General features: G+C 36.3%; 4 protein-coding genes across 23 annotated transcripts in view; 1 reads left to right on the top strand and 3 right to left on the bottom strand.

Annotated features, from left to right (window-relative positions):
• Nucleotides 1-616: 616 nt before the first annotated feature.
• On the bottom strand, nt 617-2,662 carry LOC126370883 (androgen-induced gene 1 protein-like). The gene is made up of 3 exons (XM_050015997.1): nt 2,542-2,662; nt 2,234-2,431; nt 617-2,055 (listed from the first exon to the last, which is right to left on the bottom strand). The coding sequence occupies exons 2-3, from the start codon at nt 2,381-2,383 to the stop codon at nt 1,498-1,500; spliced, it is 708 nt and encodes a 235-aa protein (XP_049871954.1). The 5' UTR covers nt 2,384-2,431; nt 2,542-2,662; the 3' UTR covers nt 617-1,497.
• Nucleotides 2,663-6,055: 3,393 nt separating this feature from the next.
• On the bottom strand, nt 6,056-15,766 carry LOC126370859 (dynein regulatory complex protein 1-like). The gene is made up of 16 exons (XM_050015964.1): nt 15,642-15,766; nt 14,983-15,170; nt 14,072-14,307; nt 13,638-13,844; nt 13,283-13,450; nt 12,801-13,037; nt 12,579-12,720; nt 12,234-12,328; nt 12,019-12,144; nt 11,495-11,651; nt 11,100-11,187; nt 10,822-10,901; nt 9,909-10,049; nt 7,206-7,308; nt 6,811-6,974; nt 6,056-6,364 (listed from the first exon to the last, which is right to left on the bottom strand). Exons 1-16 carry the CDS (start codon nt 15,764-15,766, stop codon nt 6,165-6,167), a joined length of 2,457 nt encoding a protein of 818 aa, XP_049871921.1. The 3' UTR covers nt 6,056-6,164.
• The window catches only part of LOC126370851 (zinc finger protein 271-like), a 37,060-nt gene continuing 21,797 nt past the window's right edge, over nt 8,030-23,292 (top strand). For 5 of the 20 annotated variants that reach the window (XM_050015938.1, XM_050015943.1, XM_050015940.1 and 2 more), the window contains exons 1-2: nt 21,005-21,141; nt 21,556-22,145. The gene's annotated coding sequence lies outside the window, so the exon portion shown is untranslated. Of the gene's footprint in view, nt 8,041-21,001; nt 21,142-21,555; nt 22,146-23,292 lie in introns of those variants that run through there. The other 15 variants (XM_050015949.1, XM_050015952.1, XM_050015941.1 and 12 more) reach the window with 9 other exon arrangements.
• On the bottom strand, nt 18,090-20,743 carry LOC126370885 (60S ribosomal protein L11). Its single transcript, XM_050015999.1, has 5 exons — nt 20,659-20,743; nt 20,251-20,412; nt 19,534-19,683; nt 19,083-19,230; nt 18,090-18,245 (listed from the first exon to the last, which is right to left on the bottom strand). The coding sequence occupies exons 1-5, from the start codon at nt 20,662-20,664 to the stop codon at nt 18,118-18,120; spliced, it is 594 nt and encodes a 197-aa protein (XP_049871956.1). The 5' UTR covers nt 20,665-20,743; the 3' UTR covers nt 18,090-18,117.

The following is a 23,292-nucleotide window of genomic DNA, read 5'->3' on the forward strand; positions in this document are numbered from 1 at the left end:
AATATATTGTGTTGAGCTTGTATTGTGACAAAGAAGCCATCGTTAAATATAATTATACATTTTTATTATTATCAGTGCATTGTATACAAATTATACTTATTTTAAATGTTGAGGTATTAGCAATTGTTAATCTAGTCGCATTATTTTAAATAATTTATGTATTATATTTTGTCATAATTTAGTACTTTGAAGTGTAACAAATTATGTGCTTAAAGGTTATTTATAATTTGGTCAGTTATTGTTTAATAAAGTCGTATGCTTTGAATAAATATGTATCCATTACCCATACATTAATTCTCTTCTTCTAATCGTGTTATCCCTGTTGGTATATGGCATGTTAATTAATGAAATGAAATCAATTTCTCAGTTTTATTACAAAATTTATTGCTAATTTACTTTATAAATAATACACAAAATAAAAAACGACAAAGCGAAACAACCGACAATGGTGCTAATTCCTGTAAATACCATCTAATTTTATTTTAAATTATATCTGTCATTTTCTTATCCGCCGAAAAGGAAAGGGACGGGTGATCGACAAGCATAAAATTTATGGAACACACGTCAATTTTAAGCACAAATCTAAACCAACCGTCTAAAAATTTTACGTCAGTCAATAACCCGACACATTAATTTACTCATTCTTCCTAAAATTAAGAGCTGTGAATCATCCGTCCCTTTCCTTTTCGACGGATACGAAAATGACGGATATAACCTAAAATAAAATTAGGCGGTGTCTGCAGGAATCGGGGCCATTAAATAACTAGCTAACAATTTACGTTGAACACTGGATCATACCTGTTAGTAAATTATTTTACTATGATATAGAGAAATCATATTGCTATACTTTCTATAATTACTATTTACGTTCCTGAAAACATAACTCACTTGGAAATTAAGAGACCATATTTCAGATAAATTGTTTCAAATTACACTAGGCACTAATTAATACCCTCTTAGAGATAAATTGTTACGAAATTCATTTAAAATTAACACTGGGCACAATTAGTTTTTATCATATAATTAATCCAATAATATAATGACCACATATCAACAACCAGATTTCATATCATATCAAGATACCTATCACAATAATCATTAGGTGTTGCTAATCAATCATACATGTGATTTATACAACAATAGGAATGTTTCACTTACAAATACGTACATTACTGTTTACAAAAGCATCATGGAATGTTACTGGCTTTATTTCTATCAAGTAGAATTCTAAAAGCAAAGTGAAAAAGGAGAGATTGAGAAGAACATTTTGTGTACATTCAGATCACAGATATGCGAAATCACCGCCACTTTAGTATATTATAAATATACTTGTTTCACTTTCAAAGTCGTTACTAATGCAAGAATTCCGAGACCCATTCGAACTTATTTATAGAAATATCTATTAGCCTATATTACAAAATTAACCATTCACCAAAATTCTAACACTTCAAGTATGAAATCTACAAATGTAGAGTTTAACATACACATAACAATAAATTATTTAGCCTTTTTCTTGCCAGCTCTGATTGTTCTTTCCATCTCTTTGGACCAAATAGACTTATTGAGGGAGTCGCCCAAAGAGTACATGCCACAAACTAGCCCAAGACAGAACACATAAAACACGACACGGAGAGGCCAGTTTAGGACATTCAAGATTGGGTACACCCAGCTGCCTGTGCGGAAATAGATGATATGTACCCACACCATATACATGACCATGAAGGTAGACAGCACTGACAGACCTTGCTTCCTGCTTGGATACATTCTGAATGATGACACCAGATCTACCAGCACAAATAATACAATATTAGTGTGCATGACATGGTTCAACCAAACTGGGAAATATGGGTCCAAGCTCCTAGGTAAGATCAGTTCTCTGTCCACGCTATAAATACCCCAGAATGTTAAACCTACAAACATGGACAGAGGGAAGGCCAGACAGCTAAACAGGCCATCTTTTAAACGACGAATCAGAGGCTTCTCAGGAGGCGATGGTTCATTAGTGCCAATTAGATCATTCAACAAGGCCACTGTGAAGTACAATGTTTGCAGCATCTGAAACATGAAACGTGAATTAAACATTATGAAAGTTATTAATTAATTACTAAGTCTTGTTATAGTACCTAGTTTAATTTATTGTTGTTTGTAATAAAAGAAAGAAAAAAAAATAGGTAAAAGTATTATATCTTGCCGTCGGATTTCGAAATATAATATAGCCTTAATTTATACGTACCGCATTTAAATACGTCAAATATTTAAACTTTCCTCCAAAATGGGTCACTTTAGTTGAAGTACTGGGAATGTTGACATAAGTGTAATCATAATAACATCCGTAACCGAACTGAATAGCTCCTATTAGGTGAAACAAAGTTCTCAGCAACATATTGAGTGTTTGTAGGTAGTTTTCAACTGGTATTCCAAGTTATATAGTCTGAAAAAGAAATTGAAAGAAAATTGATTACTTGGTCAAATTGTCACTTAAAAATGCTTATATTTCCACATATCAAATCAGTTTTTAATTTATCAAGTTCCTTTCGTTACCTCTTACGCACTGCTCTTAGAGACCGGATAATTAAAGACTACAAATCGGTAGATCGTCTGTACAAAAATTTGCAAAATTTTGCCAAGCCATTTTTTTTTTTGTTTTGGTTTTCCCCGAAGGGTAAGGCAAAGGGAACTATGCCCATACAGCCATGTCTGACGTATTTTTTTTCTTGATGATTAATGAAATGATGAAAGGTGATGATGATGAAACCTAAGCCCCCACCCTCGGAGTAGACTCCTACTCCGAACCCCAAACGAATTAACTCAAAAGTCCGCATAAACTTTTGAGTTATGAAGCGGCTTCCCGGCACGAAGCGAAAATAGGCAGATACACTTTGTTTATTGAATACTCCAATATAATAACACTCGCGAATGTCTTCCGACTAACTTAATGCAATCATTAACCACAAAACACCACTTCGTATTAATTATTTAGATTACTCAATGAAGAAAGCAACTGTCCCGTTCCCGTTTCCCGCCGAAAAGCCTTTTGCCAAGCCATTCATCCAAAGACCTTGATAGAATAGACGGAGCATATTTAAGACGAAAGAAAAACATAGGTTTTGTCTTTCGCACTCATGTGAGCCGTCATAAGTTAAAAAGAGATAAATATACTATCGTCGTAACGTCTTTTGTACTCGCGTAGCGGGTTTGTTATAGAAACGTACCTATAGTATATGTTTTTGTATCAGAACCACTAGTGCCGTTCCATGTCTTTATATCGACATTATTATCGGCTAAATATTTCATGTTAGTCCAAGATCTAAAAAAATATACATTACAAATTGAATGACTAATTAAATACAGAAATAACGACCTAGTATCCATACCTGGGTGGGTAGAACCACAAGTAAATTAGTTAAAACGATACCTATTTGTACCCTGATAGAAAGATACCTAAGAAGAACCGTACGTTGCGGTGACAGATTCAGAACCACTTATTCAACGTAATTATCATGGACAAACTTGTTAAAGGTCAATTTATCATTTTTGAATCTATGTCATTTCGCAAGGTGTTATGGCCGAGGAGGTCGAGGACGGTCCATCTAGTCCACATATACTATAGTATCATTTTAATACGACATTGCGGCCACCCTTTGGTTGCTATAAATCGCATACCTACCCTTTTATAAAAATTAAATACACGTTTTTCATTGACTTGACCGGAAATCGAATCGGCTCTCGATACAAGAAGTAGACGACCTTCTAGTATATTTCGGGGATTATCTCAATGCGATTAAAGAATAAAAGCAAATACTTCTTTATAAGATTTTTATTCAATATAGTTAGAATACAATGACTACGAAGCACTGAACAATTCCGACTTTTGGTGATAAAAAAAAATATTTCCTCTTGTTCACTTTCTTTAGAAGTGTATAGTGTCGGCTCTGGTCGTTATAACTTTACCTGCAAGAATGGCACATATTAACGTGGAGCACACAAATACACAAGCATTGCATGTTTACACATTGCACATAGAAGGAATAATCACAGGTAATTACAAAAATAGTTATTCATACTAATTATTTATAGAAGGAATAATCACAGGTAATTACCAAAATAGTTATTCATACTAATTATTTTGTGCAATAGAGAATATTTGTATTGTATTGAAATATTTTTTCCATGCTAATGTAGAATACAAAAACGAAATAGCTGCAAATTTATCTATAAACTTATAACTAAACTTAAACTCACCTTATGTGAGATATGTGAGTGAATATTGTTGGTACTGCATCTCTATGTAATATTTTTGTTTGGTATCCTGCTCGATAGAAAGCAAGATACATCGAAATGTAATTAGCACAGGCTTAAATAAGGAGAAGGCGTCCTTCAGAAGAGAGAATCATCTCGTTTCATGGTCTGAATCTAATTGTTTCTTAATTTCTTGTTTCGTAAATTAGGATATTTAGGAAATCTAGAAAATACAATATCTTTATGTAATCTTCATCCAAATCGGAAACAGGTCGAAAAATAAATTAAACGTGAATAGAATAACGCAACATGTAGATGTTACATTCAAACATAATATTATGTTATCGACATCAAAGGACAACGCTACTTATAATACTTTGGGTACATGATCTGTCAAAGCTGATTAACGTAAAATGTGAAATCAATTATTTGTACAAATGTGACGGCTTTGCTGAAAATATGCGTCTGCATCGTGTTTAGGGCTCAATAAACTTTACAAAAACCAGACCAGGTAATGTATTTCTTGCACACAAACATGTATTATGTGGTCGATAACTTACCCATCGTGAGACATTATTTGATCGTTCTCCATTATAACACCCATTCTACTCTCACAACCAATAGCTTCGCAAGCCATGGTTCATAATGAATAACTATTTCACAGATTTTATATAAAAAGTTAAAATAACGTCCCAAAACACCAAAAAACTAACGGCAGGTTTGGTATCCAGCTGGCTACCACAACATCTCAAAACGGTCAACACTGACGTTCTAGACAGCGGTGTTTGTCTATGTTTGTTTCTTTTTTTCACAGAGATTGTTGCCATAGGGAAGAAAGAGAGCTGTGATAGTTTGATCGTCACTCTAAAATATTATCTGTCTATTCTATACAAGGTCTTTGCATTCATCAGTCTGTCACTGAGTTTAGGGTTGCCAGACACGTATTTTAGAATTCCCAAATTCCCCATAAACATTTCCTAAAAAAAAACAGAAACGAAAACGATACCATTATAAAAATATGTGTAAGTGAGAATCTTTCATATTTACTTCTCAATTACAATTCTCACTCACGTTAAATATTACACTATACACCACCGTACATTTACAACACCACATGCCCGACTAAACGGCCGAAGTCGTTAAATGTCACTTCAATTTCAATGTCCGTCTAATAGGTGGGTGGGGTAGGACCTGGATTGGCTGAAGTCATTAAAACAATAATGAGATGCTTTCCCCAAAACTTCCCCAACAAGTCATATTTTCCCCAAAATTGCGGAAATAAAATCCCCAAACAGGCAACCCTCTCAAAAAAAAATTCGTCTTTGAAATGTCTAGTGTTGTACTACTGATATCTGAACACAAGTTATCCCCACAGAGTACTTTTAGTTATCCCTAATGAGTATTCAATGAACAAAGTGTATCTGCCTATTTTCGCTTCGTGCCAGGAAGCCGCTTCATAACTCGAAAGTTTATGCGGACTTTTGAGTTAATTCGTTTGGGGTTCGGAGTAGGAGTCTACTCCGAGGGTGGGGGCTTAGGTTTCATCATCATCACCTTTCATCATTTCATTAATCATCAAGAAAAATAATACGTAAGACATGGCTGTATGGGCATAGTTCCCTTTGCCTTACCCTTTGGGGAAAACCAAACCAAAAAAAATAAGTTATCCCTAATGGGGTGAGCTGAGCCACAAGTAATCAGAAAACGACACTACTTTGATCTTATTAATCTTAAAATTTGGGTACTTATCAAATAAAATTACGTTATATAAGTATTAAATACATGATAATTTAATTGAACAATAAACATATTTTATTACATTTGTAAAGTAATAATAAATTAAATGGTACAAGGACATCATACTTGATAAATCAAGAGTCTCATTTAACATAACGTTGATAAATATCGTTAGTGGGTTTAAACATTTATATAGGAGGAAGTCTGAGGGTAGGTTTCGGAGCAAGGTCTTCGATGGCGGCGGTGAATGCAGCTGGTGCGGAGCGCAGATACTGTGGAGGAGGTCCTGTATTAGGCACCAGATCAGGCAACGCACCACGAACTAACTTTCGCAGGGCTGCGTTGCGTTTCCTCAAAACCACTACATCGCTGTGCACTTTTTCTCGTTCTGTATGGATAATAATAATAGTATGGTTATGTAATGATATATAAGTATAATATTCTTAACAAATTAACCACCTAGCCACGAACTTACATCGTGTCGCAATCGTTAAAAATGATAACAATTTCAATGTACGGCGGGAAATATGTATATAAGTAGAACTCAAACAATCAAGGACTTGGTCTTTGCAAACAATATTTGGTCTTTGTAAACTCAAAGCAGTAGATAGATAGTGATGCAGCATTAGAGTAGCTAAGATTAGTATTATTGCTAATCGATCGATTTCGATCCGTCTCGAGTAAGAATTATAAGAGAAGCCCACACGTTTTTTTTTTAATTATATAGTCATAAGGTTTGATTTTGCTTACAAGCTTCCATTTATTATGATTATAAAAATGACTGAATACCACGAAAGTATAGACGATAGGTATATTATCGTGTCTGACGCTTACCCTGCAAAGTATGGAGGTAGCCCTGCAGGCCAGTGAGCATGCCCTCCCAAAATTTATCCTTCTCTGGTGGATAGAAGTTTTTCCACTGCGCCCAATATTGTTCTATATCCTCGGTGGTTAACCGTCGCGACTTGGTCGAGAAATCTGGAGGCTTGACACTGTCACTGCAAGACAAAAATAATACAAGTACTTACAATAACTGGAGAGACAATGTTTTGAAAATCTTTCAATAACAATATTTTTGTTGTCTTATTTTTTAAATAAATAAATAAATATATAACTGTGCAGTATAAATTTGAAAGCGAATATCTCACGAGTTCGTTCGATTTAAAAAAATATTACACACTTAAGTTAGTTATCAAACAAAAATAACCTTGCACACGTGGAGTACTTACAGTATATCATAAAGTCTTTTCTTTTCAGGTGGCACAAACTTCGATATAAATTCCCCTAGAGCTGTAAGGACTTGCATTGGTTCGATTTCCAAATTATGCCCCTCTGGAATCACATAGACAAAGACACATTAGTTTAAAAATATTTCATTCTTCTTCGTTTTTTGAAAAACTTGCGTATCGACGCAATTTCATCGTAGAGTCGAGTAAAAATGAATGGAAGGAATCTCACTAGTTGCATTAACGCCTGTCGTCGCTGTATAAGGAATAAATACTACGTAAATACGTAGGTATATAACGCCAGCGACTGAGCTAAGTTTACCTCACCCCCGCACATTGGGTCGAAAGTGCTATTGCAGGGACTTACGATTCAACTTTCGTTTATCACATATTTGATTATGCCAATAGATAGAGCTAATCAAACACAATAAATGTTATGTTAGGTCATTTCTTCCTAAAGTGTATACTTTGGTCAGAAAAAAACATTTTCTGTTTTTTTGTATGAAACGTATCAAAGACAGTTAAATTTCTGTCAAGTCCATACCGATCCAGCCGCGAGACCTTATTTTCTGTAATCTTTGTCTAGTTGACTACTCAAATGCAAAATCAGCATCTGCCTAAAGTTGCAATTCTTTTAAAGAAATGGGTCAGAAAAGGACAAAAAATTCAACATTTCAAAATTCAGTTTTATGTTTTATTAATTTATTATAAGCTTAGTTCTATGTTAAATACTACACAGAAATACATTACAACACAAGTGACAAAGTTAAAATGAACAAAAAATTATTTTGAAGGTACCTACCCAGAACATTATAATTAATGAATAATCTTTACTTATGTTTTTTCGTTATAAAATTTCTCAAAATTAATTAACTTCTATAATACTATTGCTCGCCATAAATTGTGACAATACATTCTTACAACTCTTATTAATTGGTTACCTATATAAGTTTTAACAAAATAATAATATAATCTTAAGAGATAAACAAAAATATACTACTTGTAAAAGACAAAAGATATTAAATACAAAAAAGTTAGCCATTATTTTAAAATGCTATTCACTTCACTATCACTAGAACTATCTTCTAAATTACTTATGTCTATAAATTCTATATCAGATTCAAGCGGATAATGCAGCAAAAGCTCTCTGGCTTCGGAAGAAAGAATCATTCCCTTTTGCTTTGTCATTCGAGGTCTAAGACTCGTTATCACTGGATCAGAAGACAATAGAAGATTATGCAAAATGTCTTCATTTGTCGCTGTCCAACTTATTTTTCTGGAATGGTTCTCTCTGTATTTCCGGAAGTCTTTGTTACGAGCTTCTGCTGCTTCTTCAGATAGTTTTCCTATGGGCATAGCACCAAAATGTTTAATTATATCTGCTCCATGGATCAATATCATTTAATGATCAAACATCTTTGCAGTGTTTATACAGTACTGAGAAAATTTTGAATTTTATCCATTTTTGGTGCTAGGTATAGGAAAACTATCTGAAGAAGCAGCAGAAGCTCGTAACAAAGACTTCCGGATATACAGAGAGAACCATTCCAGAAAAATAAGTAGGACAGCGACAAATGAAGACATTTTGCATAATCTTCTATTGTCTTCTGATCCAGTGATAACGAGTCTTAGACCTCGAATGACAAAGCAAAAGGGAATGATTCTTTCTTCCGAAGCCAGAGAGCTTTTGCTGCATTATCCGCTTGAATCTGATATAGAATTTATAGACATAAGTAATTTAGAAGATAGTTCTAGTGATAGTGAAGTGAATAGCATTTTAAAATAATGGCTAACTTTTTTGTATTTAATATCTTTTGTCTTTTACAAGTAGTATATTTTTGTTTATCTCTTAAGATTATATTATTATTTTGTTAAAACTTATATAGGTAACCAATTAATAAGAGTTGTAAGAATGTATTGTCACAATTTATGGCGAGCAATAGTATTATAGAAGTTAATTAATTTTGAGAAATTTTATAACGAAAAAACATAAGTAAAGGTTATTCATTAATTATAATGTTCTGGGTAGGTACCTTCAAAATAATTTTTTGTTCATTTTAACTTTGTCACTTGTGTTGTAATGTATTTCTGTGTAGTATTTAACATAGAACTAAGCTTATAATAAATTAATAAAACATAAAACTGAATTTTGAAATGTTGAATTTTTGTCCTTTTCTGACCCATTTCTTTCAAAGAATTGCAACTTCAGGCAGATGCTGATTTTGCATTTGAGTAGTCAACTAGACAAAGATTACAGTAAATAAGGTCTCGCGGCTGGATCGGTATGGACTTGGCAGAAATTTAACTGTCTTTGATACGTTTCATACAAAAAAAACAGAAAATGTTTTTTTCTGACCAAAGTATACACTTTAGGAAAAAATGACCTAACATAACATTTATTGTGTTTGATTAGCTCTATCTATTGGCATAATCAAATATGTGATAAACGAAAGTTGAATCGTAAGTCCCTGCAATAGCACTTTCGACCCAATGTGCCCCGCACGGTCTTAGAGTAATAGAATAAGGAATAATACTGCGAAGTTGGAGCGGAATAGTCGGAGCGCTACTGTTCAAATTCATAGACACAGATACATTGTTGACCTACTGATGATGGGAAGTCTTGTGGTTCTTTTAATTTCAATGAATGCATGTGGCGTCCTAAAATGATAAATAATATTTCTTTCGCCTTTTCTTTCTACTACTGACCAGGACATAAGAAGGGGTTCGTAGGTCCCCCGGCGCCCGACACGTCTGCCTGCGTGGTGACGACAACACCGCGCGTGGCGGCGCGCCGCGTGGCCGCCGACCCTCCCGCGTCAGACGCCGCGCCCGTAACCATCAGGGGAGCTGTCAACATGCTCAGTAATCGCAAGCTTCTTATATGGAAGTTACAACACAAGTGCCTCATTCAGCGCTATCGAACCACTAGGGTCGATTAAATCTTACAAATACATATATTATAATCAAACGCCCTTGGTCGAGGTTCGCGCTCAACTGAGACCCTCAGGCCTGATGTCTTAAATTTTGCACCGAGCGAGAGCCCTCAGTGCTCCCCATTTGTCCGGCTAAGTACAATAAGTCACGTCAAACAAAAAAATAATTACAAGACAATTTAGAACATATGAATGCATGGGATTAACTGACTGGGAACCGATATTAGGTACCCAAATTTTAAGAACGTCTAGGGCCCAGTACCGAGGGTTTTCTTGCAGCTTCTTTTCCTCGGCTATACCTACAGGTTGTGAGAAGCTGCAGTAAGTATTTGTAGGTGGATGAGACGTTCGTTATGTAAAAATTGACGATTCAAACTCTAACTAAATATGTTACGTACTGAATAAAGATATTTTTGACTTTGAATTTCGACATAAGTAATCAAAGAAATCAAGGATTTGCGTCATCGTTAGTAGGTACTTAATATTGGAAGTGAAGATTGCAAAGTTTAGATATCAGGAAGGCGAGAGTCGCATCAAGAGGCAAAGGCAGTGGCCCGTCCTGTGAGGTGTAACTGGCGTGATTTTATGTGGGGTTGTGCATTCAGTTTCTGACAGCACTGCTAGCCCAGTCTCCGCCAACTAGCATAGTTTTACCCATTTATGTAGGCAATTACGCGAAGAAGTACCTGAAGGATCGCCACACTTTTGTATTATTTCATCAGCTTCCGCCACTAGAAGCTGATCGTCTGGAGATAACTCGCTGCCTCTGCAAATAAAACTATCATTATACCAACTACTACTGCAAAGTTTCAAGTAGAGTTCTTTACCTATCTAACTCAACGTCGCGTGCCCTTATCATCTTCCATTGTGCCTAATTAACGGCATTTTTTACCCTACTGTGTCGAAGTATAAAGGAGAGTTATAAAGCTAGTATTTTATACACGTTTCTTTTTACATATACTACCTGAAGCCAACGTGGATGGAGCGTGAAGTGCTGGTGGACTGACTCCTGGCTATCGCAATACTGGCTCGTGCTCGTACCGCCGACGCCGCTAAAAGTATGGACAAACGATGGCTCAAAATAGGTTCGCATTTGACCTGGCGATGTGGCCTGAAGATTATTTTTTTGATCTGAATCAAAATGAAAAAAGCAAAAATGTCTACCGTTTCTTCCGCTCGAGCCGCGTTCTCTAACTTTACGTGTTATTTTGATACTAATTCAACTTATAAATTCATCAAACTGAAATTATTATGGTTTTTCATGTTAGGACTTCATATGAAAAGCAGCAGCGATTGTGCTCCGGTTACGCCCCGTTAGGGAAAACGGGCGCCAGTCTGTGTGTGAATGTATGTAAATACCTCTACTCCTGGCCGCTGCGCCGCCGTCGTCCGAGGTGGCGTCTCCGACCACATCGGTCATGGCGTCTTCCAAGCCCACGCAGATCGGACAGAAGGCGTAGTTGAGGAATGTCTCGCATAACAGCTCAATATCCTCGTCTGCTTGAATCTCCAGCGCCTAGGATTTATAACTTAGACCTGACGCACAAAGAGCCGCGACAAACGGGTTTTTTGTATGCGGTTAATAAAAATATCGCTACTCAACCCGCTTGATCAACGATATCTGAATCTTATATATATCTATTATATCTGCACTTAACTGCTGAATGTAGTTACCAACTGTACCTAAGTAATAGATGATGTTAAGTCTTTTCTATATGTACTAAGGAAAATATACGTTTAAAAACTAAAACCCAACTACGGAAAAATCACGCTAAAAAGAATGAAATATTTCTCTGTTTTTTTCCGAATAGTGATTGTAGTTAACATCCTCAAGATGTAACGCCTTTAGATTCTAAAAAAGTACTTAATAATATAAAAAATACCATAAAAATAGCATCCAGCGTGCAAAGGTTTTTCGGTTTTTGTTGAAATTTCTCGATAAGCTTTAGCAGTCGATCTTCAACCAAGAAACCAGTGTTATCTGCTACCAGTTGCAGGATATGTCGCACCTATAAACAAAAACACCTCATTATAATGATAATATCGCTAAATAACAGAAAGAAGTTCATATATAGAAGGTAACAGATGTGTATTGTACCAATTTTTCTCTAGCGTCCTTATAATTTCTATCTTTCTTAAGTTCAGGTGACGTCTGACTCAGGTTTACAGTGCTGTCTGCACCTACTTCACCTTCTGAAATAAAGTTACAAAGTTATAGCATCATGACTCTTCTCAGCAGCATTAAAGTATAATGCTCAAGAGGCGGTACCGGACACGAAAACTTCTGTAAAGTTCTAGTTTCTACGCACGTATTCACAGAAGATCTCTGCCGCAACGCGATTGCATGCAAGCTCCCGCTTCGCTCTCCACAACGCTACCATTACCAGTTACCACCCCCTGAATGTGCATTAGACTTTGATGTCCTACCCGAAGTGTTATTTACCTTTCTTATTAAGCGGACTCTTAGGTGGTTTCGGTGGCGGCGGCGGGGGTGGCTCGGCTAACACGTGCGCATGCAGAGCCACCTCAGCGTGCCGCAGTTCCTTTAATAGTTCGCTGCAACGTTCCCGAGACATGCGCCATACCTGGATGTATTGCCAACTCTCGTATGACCACACTTCACATAATTTACGAGACAAGTTTTCAAAGTGAGATAGTTCCTTACCTGCATAAACTTGTAATCATTGACTTGAGCAAAGTGATGAGCTTTCTTCTCGAGGTTGTCCATCGCCTGCATGAGTGTCACTATTTCCTCGTCTGCCCGCATTTCTTCAATGGCCCCGTCCTCAGCCGCCTTTCGGATCTTAGCTCGCAGAGCGTTGGCTACGTCTGACATTTTATTCAGTTTACGTTTTTGTTGCGAACGAACAAACAGGTTCTCTTCCTCCCGTTTTTTAAGGACCTGATTTATAAACGTGGATGTTTAGAACACGTTTTTAGTGAAGAATGCAATAAGCGATGCATAACGAAAACACTACTAACAATAGGCTCGCTTCATTCGTTCACTTTATCCAAAACACACACCTAGTGGTGCCTACGCACACCCATAACACACACCTACGTAGTGGTGCCTACGCACACCCATAACACGCAACCTACTGGTATCTACGCACACCCATAACACATACTTAATGGTACCTAACATACCTGGTAGTTGTAGCCAATCTTTTCAGTGTTAATAAGACATGTCGCTTTCAATTTCTCCAGTTCCTTCTGCAGTTCTTGAATCAATGTCTCCAGTTCCGTTTTCGCTTCGCGATATTTGTCGTGATGGTCCCACATGATCCTTTCTATTTCGTCCTTGTGCGCTTCCAACTGTAAACATTCTAAATAAAATACCATACTAGCATCCAGTATGTAAACAAGCAGATGTTTTTTCTAGAATTCAATCTTATTGTTAGGTATCAGAATCTATCATAAAGAGTTCGACGATAGATACCCCTAACACGCCACGTAGGTAAATGCGTGGGTAACTCTATTAGAGGTAGACAGGTAAGTTTACCTGAGCTGCCTTTACAGCAATGTGAACGACCTCCTCCTTATCCCTCTGTTTATACAACGCCTCCCATCGCTTGTTGTTATGATCTACCATCTCTTCACGTTCCACATTCAAAGCCGCTTCTATAAGGCTCAACTGCTTGTCGTATGCTCTCTGCATTATTGTAACTTGTCTTTCGACTCTTTCCGACAGTTCTTTTATATCTTTATCCTGAAACAATCACGATAAAAATAAAATATTTCCATCCGTCGCCGTAAGAATTTGCGTGCGAAGGAGTGTCTAATTCTTCTTGTGTAATAGTTATAAAATTGCAAACATAATATTCACAATGATAAGGATCTACCAGTCATTTGGGTCATTATGTGGGTTGCCGGTGGCCTTTCGGCAATGTGGATGGAATGGAACCCTTAGTGAAAGTAAGAAGTACTGAATCTCACTTGTTTTTCAAGATCTTCATAATAGGCTATGTCCATCGATTTCAAATCGTTTTTCAGCTGATCGATGAGGCTATCTTTCATCGCCAGTAGCTCGTCGCACTTTACTTTTTGTTCTTTCATTGCCACGTCGATGTCCAGAGGGTCTTTTATACTCAGCATGGTTTCCCAGTTGGTGGCTACTGCTTCGTATGCCAACTGTGTGTCGACCGCCTCTTCTTCGATTCGATCGAACATGGCTACGGAAGAGAATCTCAATTAATCATTACAATAAGTACTAAGTGATACAGATATAATCTATATTTATCAAATCAAATATACTTAACTTACATTACCTACTGGTTTCTAATGAGGAAGTGCTAGTAAGGGTATGAGAAAAGAGGCAATTATTAAGATTTATTGAGGACAGAAGAGGCAAGAAGATTGGACACTTAATACTTAAGACACGACGAATTTATTAAAAACATCATAGAAGGGAAGCTACACGGAAAGAGAGCAAGGGGAAGACCAAGAAGAACTTACATGGAACAGATTAAAGAGAAGGCGAACGTCGTGTCTTATGTGGAAGTGAAAAAATGGGCCTTTGATAGACAAGAGTGTGGCTCTTAAATTAGTGATGACACTACCAACTAACTTACTTTACTAATTGTTGCTGCACACAACCTGGAAAGCGGGGCAAGTGACCCACCTTTCAGTATAGCACCATCTAATGAGATTAGTAACATCATCAATGGCGCCATCGTAGCAAGTTTGAACAAGACTGTATGGGATTCCATTAGTTCCAATTGCGCCCGTGGGGGCGCTGTTCGTATTCCCATATTACTTTACGCAAACACACGGGAATAAAGATAATTCACCAGCCTAAGAATTGAGGTTTTATCTAACCAAGACCCAAATATTTGAAACACTTGTACCTTTCATTTTCTCGGCACAGGTGGCTCGGCGAACCACTTCTCGCTCATCAACCGTGACTTTGACATTGGTGACCTTGGCAGCGCCATCGAGCGCTAACCTCTGGAGCTCCTCGGCTGCGGCGGCGGTGGTCTGTTCCACCAATCCTGCCTCTTCCTCTGCCAACGCTTCTTCAGAAGGCGCTTCCGCTCTAGCAAAATATAAAATTGTATAAGGGTAAGAAATGCGTAAATTCACGCTCGTAGTTCCCAATGGGGTGAGTCACACTCTCGCCACACCACAAGTAATCAGGTACCCACTTTTGATTCGAAGTCATATGATAGATGAACACAATCAAGCAGAGGAGATTTCTGAAACTATCTAGGTAGCATAACATAATATAAAAAGCCTATATATGCGTTCCACTGCTGGGCACAAGCCTTCCCTCAATCAACCGGAGTATGGATATAGATACATAGATACGCTGCTCCATTGCGGGTGTTTACGGGTTTTCTAGAGTTAGCATATGGCAATAACCCGCCAGGCGTAGGCATCTTTCACAAACTACTCAAATACTTCATAAGTTATTATATTAGTTACCAGCCTGTTTTGACATTATCATCAGCGCGCCACATCACACCATATCTAGGGAAAAAGAGCTATACAATAACCCATGTCTTACCTTTTGATCGCCTCCTGTCTTCGCTTAATGCGGAGTGCCCTCGCCGCCTTCCTCTCCTCGGGGTCCTCGGAAGTAACCTGAGGTTCCTTTGGAGCCAAAACATCTTCCTCATCTTCATCGAACATTTTACTTATTACAAAATAATATCTCTTCCAAAAATACGTGTCAGTGTGACAAAATAAATACGCGGAAAATGTTGCTATGGTAACCAACACATATCGCCTTGGAATCTGCTTCCATAGTATGCTATCGTCATATCGCGCGCGACGCGATAAAATTTAATATGCACTACATAGCATACTGCAACTGGTCACGACTGGTATAAGGTAGGAGATGTGTAATATTTGTATGGCGCGATGGAAGCGGAGATGTGAGCTTTGCGCGGATGAGATGTGTGCGGCGTGCAGTGAGCGATGTAGCAATGTCACCCTCCCGCGGTGGATACACCAGAGCTCGTAAACATCTCGCTAAGTGGAGTCCTGGTCTTAGTCACTGACAAGGACTGTCCCTCGTTTGAAATGTTTGCTATACTTACTAAAATACTTGTCCCATTTTGTTGTTGTAGTGTTCAGTGTAGGTGTAAAAATATTGTGTAGAGGAGATACTATGTTTTTTTAGAGCAGAAGCATCCATAAGAAAAATCAACCATATCTTTTAACTTTTCCTGTTGCAGCCATGAGGGGGAAGTGGTTGCTGCTTCACCTTTCTTAAATAGTCATAGCAAGTGTTGATTACCCACAGGACAGATAAGGTTGCTTTCATCTATAGCAAAGATATAAATACACTTCTCATCAAAAAAATCGAAACACTTCCGTTTTCATTGTTTCTGTCCGAATTTAACACAAAAAAGAATTCATACGATGAAAAAAAATACATAAATGTATAGCTGGCAGTTTGGCCATTACAGTAATAAGCGAAAATTCTAAATTCAAAATTAGAATTTCATTTGTTTATCTTATAAACGAAATGAATCACTGTTTTGAGACAAATGTGTGTTTAGGGTTGGAGTACATTTAGCGTTTAAAAACTAAAAATTGGCGCCTATCCTTAAACTTTTTGTTTTTTATTTCAATACTGTGACTTTGGCACGTCTGAAAAAAGGTTTTTTTTCTAAAACGTATGGATACTTCGCGCACAGAAGCCGCCCAAGTTGTGGCATTGCTGGATTCTGGCCTTAGTCAGCGTGTTGTGGCTGCAAGACTGCATCTAAGCCTGTCATCTGTTCATAGAGTCTATAAACGTTATCGGGAGACTGGTTTGTTCACGCGCCGTTCAGGATCTGGCAGGAATCGGGTCACTTCTGAGCGAGATGATCGATTTATTGTAACAACTTCTTTAAGAAATCGACGCCTTAACGTTTTTCAACTGCAGCAGCGGCTTCGTGTTGTACGAAGGGTGGCTGTAAGTGACTCTACAATTAGAAGAAGGTTGAAGGATCGTGGACTGGTACCGCATAAGCCAGCAAATGGGCCGAAATTAACTGCAGACCATCGAAGAGCGCGCCTTAACTTTGCACGTGAGCACCTAAATTGGTCATACCTACAGTGGAGCAAAGTTCTCTTTTCTGATGAGTGTAAAAATATGCTGTATGGTAACGACGGAAGGAACAAGGTCTACAGAAGAGACGGAGAACGCTATGCACAATGCTGCATTGAAGAAAAGGTCAGCTATGGTGGCGGTTCGTGGACGGTTTGGGGAGGAATCAGCGCCGACGGTAAGACAGAGCTTGCTTTCGTGTCTGGGCCACGTCTGCCTGCACTAAACTGTCATCGGTACGTCGAAGAGTGTCTCGAGCCTCATGTGATGCCCTATGCACATTTTATTGGCAACGGCTTCATATTCATGCACGACAATGCTAGGGCTCACACCGCGGGCGTCGTACGAGATTATCTTAACGAAGTCGATATCTCTATTATGGAATGGCCAGCAAGAAGCCCGGACATGAATCCCATTGAACATCTGTGGGATGAATTAAAGAGACGAATTCGAGCAAGAGATCCTGCCCCAGAAACACTTAGCCAGCTGCAAGATGCAATCCAAGAGGAATGGGACAATATACCACAGCATGTGATCGTGACTCTCATCCGATCGATGAAGAACCGTATGGAAGCAGTAATTAGAGCTCGGGGAGGGAATACAAGTTATTAAATAAACGTTTTTTAGCTTTTTTTTTCATTTACGTGTGTTGTTTTATCCATTTCCTTTATACTCCATACGGAATAAAAATGACTCATTTAACAAAATACGAAACCTATGAAAAATTCATTTAAATTTAGAACATTAACATTAAGATTTGATAAGCTCATATTACTCACTATTAAACGACATTTAACATTTATTCCTAAATGTACACATTTTTCTGATAATCCTGACAAAACGTAAACTTGCAAGGTGTTTCGATTTTTTTGATGAGAAGTGTAGTTATACTAAATAAATAAAACAAAAGAGCAACTTTATAAATTTTGTTTACTTAAATTTACTTTTTGCTGTTAAGGATGATACCATCGTATTTCTGTTGGAACCACTTCATGGCGTCCTCCTTCGTCAGACGATGAGGGAAACCAACCTTGCCAGTCTTGCGTCTCCTGTGCGCCACATTGAAACCTGAAGACAAAAATATGTTTCAGTTAGGGAAACCATACGATAAATGGGAAACATTGTGATATTGTAGTAGCCGTGAATGTTGGCGGGCAGTATTTAGTGGGGGGGGGGGGGGTTGGGCCAGTCGCCGTTGCTGCCTCTCCACTGCCTGCTGACATCCAGTTTGCTACTTATAAACCATAAGAGACTTACTTTTGCCCATAAAACTGTGCACTGTTTTGAACTATGCAATGTATATGACTGATGACTTAAAAAACATTTTCTTATCAGAGGAAAAGTCCATAGAAGGTACAAATGGAATTTTACTTGATTAATAAAGCTTATTAGTAACAAACATAGAATAATAATAAGTCAGACCCCAGTGTTAAGGGCGCTCACTTTAGGTAGGCATTTAAGAGTAATTAAGAGCCCTTAAATAAGTTCGATAAAGTAGAAATTTACTATTTAAGTCATGTCAAGTGTCATAGAAATGAGAAGCAAAAACCCTTACTAGATATCAAACTTGTTTCCAAACCCAATAAAGATAACATCATCATAAATAAATTATCTTTTAAGGGAAAAGGTTAATTTTATATAGCACATGCTTTACAGAGGGAAGTTATGCAAACCTTCACTCTTGAACAAATGTGCATGTTCAAATTGATGCACAGTTCACTAAAGAATAAATTTAAAATTAGATATTGGACACCATTATCAATGATACACTTATCACAGGACAATTTCAATTACACTAACACATCCAAAAGGTATTATGGCTGAAGACAAGGAACAGCCAAAAGATCAACATCATCAGTTGCTTGCTTAAAACTAAACACAATGGAAAAAATGTATAAATCATACCTGGCCGCCCAAGGACAACGTAGAAGTCAAGACCGTAGATACCAATAGCAGGGTCATACTTGATACCCAAGTCAATGTGTTCCTGGATACCGAAACCGAAGTTGCCAGTGGCAGAGAAGTTGTCACGCCTCAACTCGTATTCTCGCACCTACAACACAATGGAGAATATTATTTACTTATTAAAATATTAAAGTGTATTTGGGAGGAAGTACAGATTATTGAGGATTTATTTTCTACATAATTTCAAACACTGATGAGACACAGTAAATGGACTAATTAAATTATACCTTAAATTAAATAGTATTTCTGAATTATTTATTAATTAAACCTTATTGATATATAAGATAATTTACTAACATAGTTCTTAAGTTTGTTACTAACCAAATGGATCTAGTTGTTCGATAATAAAATATTTTCATTTTTTTAATGATTCTCAAAATTATAAGAGTACCTTAAGTCCCCTCTCAAGGATTTCTTCAGCTTTGGCACCACGGACAGTGCAGTGTACAGCGATCTTTTCATTACGGCGGATGCCGAATGATCGCACAGTATAGCGAGCCTTCGAGAACACGGGCTGTTGTCCAGTCAGCTGTTCCAACACCTAAAAAAATATATTTTTTTTATTATAGATAGAATAAGTAACTATATTAAGATTTTCATATTTTAAAATATAATTGTCATTTCTTCGAGTATTCTGAGCAGTAAGTAATTAGTACTCAGAAGTTGCAAATCAGAAATGTTAATGTTGCATGAATTTACAAAGAAACACCAATGTTGGATGAGTCTTGAACAAGTTCACGCAAAAGTTGACATACCTATACCTCTATAATGTTACATTTAACACAGTATAGTAATTAGACAAACACTAAAAAGCTTTTATATTTCAGATAATACATACCTATTCATAATTTGTTGACCACACTATATACTCAAAAATAATGTTGTCTTGTAAACATTCATTAAATTACTCTTTGTTTACAATTTTAAAACCTCATCTAACCTATTAAAAAAAACAAATTAAAATGCATGTATTCCTGTACTTAACTCCTCGCATGTGGAGTTTATTAGTACTAGACGACTATGCAAAAACATAACCTAACTTTATTACCCTATGTTTCTAACAATAAATCTGAACACGTATAACAAATATCCAGGAGATAATACTAACCTTAGCAGCACGTGTCAGCCTGTCACCAGACTCTCCAACACAGATGTTCAGGCAGAGTTTCCTGATGTGAAGGTTTCTCATAACATTTTTGGAGTTGTCTTTCGGCGGCTTTTTCTCCTTCTTCTCCTTCTTGTCCTTCTTGATTGCGGGCGGTGGTACACGCTGAAAAACGTATCAAGCACTGTAATATAACAACTTCTCATAATTCTTGTTAATATTTCAAGTTTCTCCTTCGTATAGGTTAGCCGTATTTGTGGCCATGCAAATATGGCAATATCGTAAAAATACAGGCTTTAACATCATCACTACACAATAGCATGTCACTTCCACGTAATAATTACTCAGAATCCTCACTCATTTCACTGATTAAAAAGGATAAAGTTATATTATAAACACAAAAACACCTACCGCCATGGCTACGAATTCCCAAAAGAAATTACAAAACCATAGACAAAAGTTCGCAAAGTGTCAAAAATGACAACTTACATTTAGTGTGACCGTTTTATAAAAATTGTAGCCCTAACAGTAACTAGTTAGTATATAACGATGGACGTAAGCTTACGCAAAGAAACAATTTTTATTATATTAATTATTTTTCAGAAATAATAACATTTATTTCTAAAATCTTTTATTTCATATTTTATATAAACATCCTTCTTACAGACAACCCTATTTTTATCGATATAATAATCGATCTTAATCAATAATTTTAAGTTAACCACTCTAGAACTGTAAGATGGTCTTTTTTAAATAACGGATACTTATGTTATTAAAAAAATATTATTCTAGCCATCTGAGCCATCTGTCACAATCGTAAAAAATTACCACGACCACGTGTGTATTTAACAGAACAGCAAACACACATATTATTTTTATATAATATCGTAACAGGTAAATATGTTAATATTAAGATTTCATTAATAATAAGTATTATTCTAGTGACATAAAATAATAAAAATAATTAAATTAAATAAAAATAAATTAAATTTTATTACAGTTTTGCTTTAAGCATTACACTACCCCAAACAGAATAATTTAACATGGCATCGATGTATTTTGTAGCATTATCTATTATATAATAATTTAAATTAAAATAGACCTATGTTCAATTCCTAGAAAGACAAAATGAACTCTCGGTATAGTATAGTTACAACACTTTACACCTCAACTACATATTGGATTATTCAACATTTTATTTCAAGTTTAAAAAAGGCTATTGAATATATTGTCAAATTATTATCACGTACCTATCATACGAAATGTATATACAACATATTTATTGAGTTATTATTTATTTTATTGCAGGTAGTTTTTTAATTCAAGAAACAAATAAGTTTATTTTAATTGTTCCGTGAAGATTCTGCCAAATATGGTTAAAAAACTTCAAGGGTTACATTGCACAGTATGTAACGTATTCACAAATTCTGATAATCAATTAAATGAACATTTGGAGGGATTTCGACATTATCAAAATCATAAGAAAAAATCAATGAGCTTAGTATGCTGCAATTGTGAAGCAGGTTATAACTCTCGCATTTACGTTCCAGTAATTGCAGTAATTTTTATAACAAGTTATATTTTCTTCTATGCTATAATTAGGCTGTTTATGTAACATTCACTATGGTGAATAATAATAATGTTGATAGCCATTACGATTAATTTAACGACGCCTTAAATTTCGCGCCATAATTTTAATTGGCGGAGAAGTCGTTCCCAAGCGTTCACGGCTTCTATGCGCACGAACGAACGCGCAGAACAATGAGGTAGCAGCCATTTTATGTCGGTGTCTAAGAAAAACATAATTCGAATGGCCAATCTTAACGAAATTGTGTAATTAGTGCTATAATTTATGTGTTTCTGTACACGCTACTATAAATAGGTGTTTCTTTACTTATGTGAGTAGAAACCATGTTTTACTATATATAAGTAACGATAAATTAGCATAAGCGCAATGAAACTTGCATAAAAAAGGAATAATAATAAATTTATATCTCATTCCCTCCATACATTATGAAAGGTCGCTGTATTTCCAAAAGGAACGGGTCTTTTATTTGTTAACAATGTTCATGTTTATCTTTTGTAACTAGAATCTTTTATCTGCAAATAAATTCAAGTTCATTTTGTATACTATTTGGGAATACGATATGACATAACTTTCACTATTTAACAGCAAATAATGCATTGCAAACTTGTATTGTTTACATTAGAGCAAATAGTGGTCATTAAATTACTTGTCGCGTAACAACCGGCGTCGCGCAGCCTCGGCCTGAAAGTTGGGGACAAAATTCAATAACGAATTGGCCATTTTATTGATGGCTGGGGGGGGGGGGGGGGAGGCTGGGTGGAGACAGTCGGTCGGTGAGCTTCCGCCATTTAATATTTTGTTAAGAATTTGTTGCCCTCATGTTTTATTCTTGTTTACATTTTCACGGACGTATCAGTTGTTAATACATGTACGATAACATATACAATATCTACATGCGCATAAAATACAGTAAAGATAACAGTGCCTATAGTTAGTATTGTGTGTTGTGTTGTGTATAGAGTAAGATATCTTTGTATACCCATAATATAGGTAGCTTTTTGCACATAATGGACATTTCATAATAATTATCTATCTTTCTCATTGTACTACCTCAGTCAATGGCCTACCTAATCAATGTAGTAAGTAGACGTAGAAGTTATAAAATTAATGCTAAATGTAGTACTTAACACTTTATGTGGGGCTTTTTGCTTGTTGTTGTATTAATGTTGCGTTGGTGTTAATTCTTGTTATTTTTTTCTTTTATGTTATTGTTTTTGATCATAAATTAAACTAATTTAACTGCACGTTCAATGCTTTTTATTTTCCATTACCATTATTCCTTTTATTAAATACCACAGTGGGTCCCATTCCCATTATTATATATGAGATCTTAGTGTACCGTAGTTTAGTGTTTCATGTATTCATTTAACGATCATGTTGCTTGGAATTTCTGAACATTTTTAGGGTTCCGTCATGGGATCAATTGTTTCTCCATCCGTCTGTCTGTCAAGCAAGAC

Source organism: Pectinophora gossypiella, chromosome 11, assembly GCF_024362695.1.
Source record: "Pectinophora gossypiella chromosome 11, ilPecGoss1.1, whole genome shotgun sequence".
NCBI classification, from domain to species: Eukaryota; Metazoa; Arthropoda; class Insecta; order Lepidoptera; family Gelechiidae; genus Pectinophora; species Pectinophora gossypiella.

What these genes read in the sequence shown, in the direction of transcription:
- LOC126370885 (XM_050015999.1), bottom strand. An exon ending in TCCTTGAGAGGGGACTTAAG is followed by an intron (nt 19,231 to 19,533) that starts GTACTCTTATAA and finishes ATTGTGTTGTAG; the next exon opens with GTGCGAGAATACGAGTTGAG. An exon ending in CGTTGTCCTTGGGCGGCCAG is followed by an intron (nt 18,246 to 19,082) that starts GTATGATTTATA and finishes TTTTGTCTTCAG; the next exon opens with GTTTCAATGTGGCGCACAGG.
- LOC126370883 (XM_050015997.1), bottom strand. Translation starts at nt 2,383, where the DNA reads ATGTTGCTGAGAACTTTGTTTCACCTAATAGGAGCTATTCAGTTCGGT. An exon ending in ATTTGACGTATTTAAATGCG is followed by an intron (nt 2,056 to 2,233) that starts GTACGTATAAAT and finishes TTCATGTTTCAG; the next exon opens with ATGCTGCAAACATTGTACTT.
- LOC126370859 (XM_050015964.1), bottom strand. Translation starts at nt 15,766, where the DNA reads ATGTTCGATGAAGATGAGGAAGATGTTTTGGCTCCAAAGGAACCTCAG. An exon ending in TCCATCCACGTTGGCTTCAG is followed by an intron (nt 10,902 to 11,099) that starts GTAGTATATGTA and finishes TTTTATTTGCAG; the next exon opens with AGGCAGCGAGTTATCTCCAG. An exon ending in AAAAGACTTTATGATATACT is followed by an intron (nt 6,975 to 7,205) that starts GTAAGTACTCCA and finishes TTTGTCTTGCAG; the next exon opens with TGACAGTGTCAAGCCTCCAG.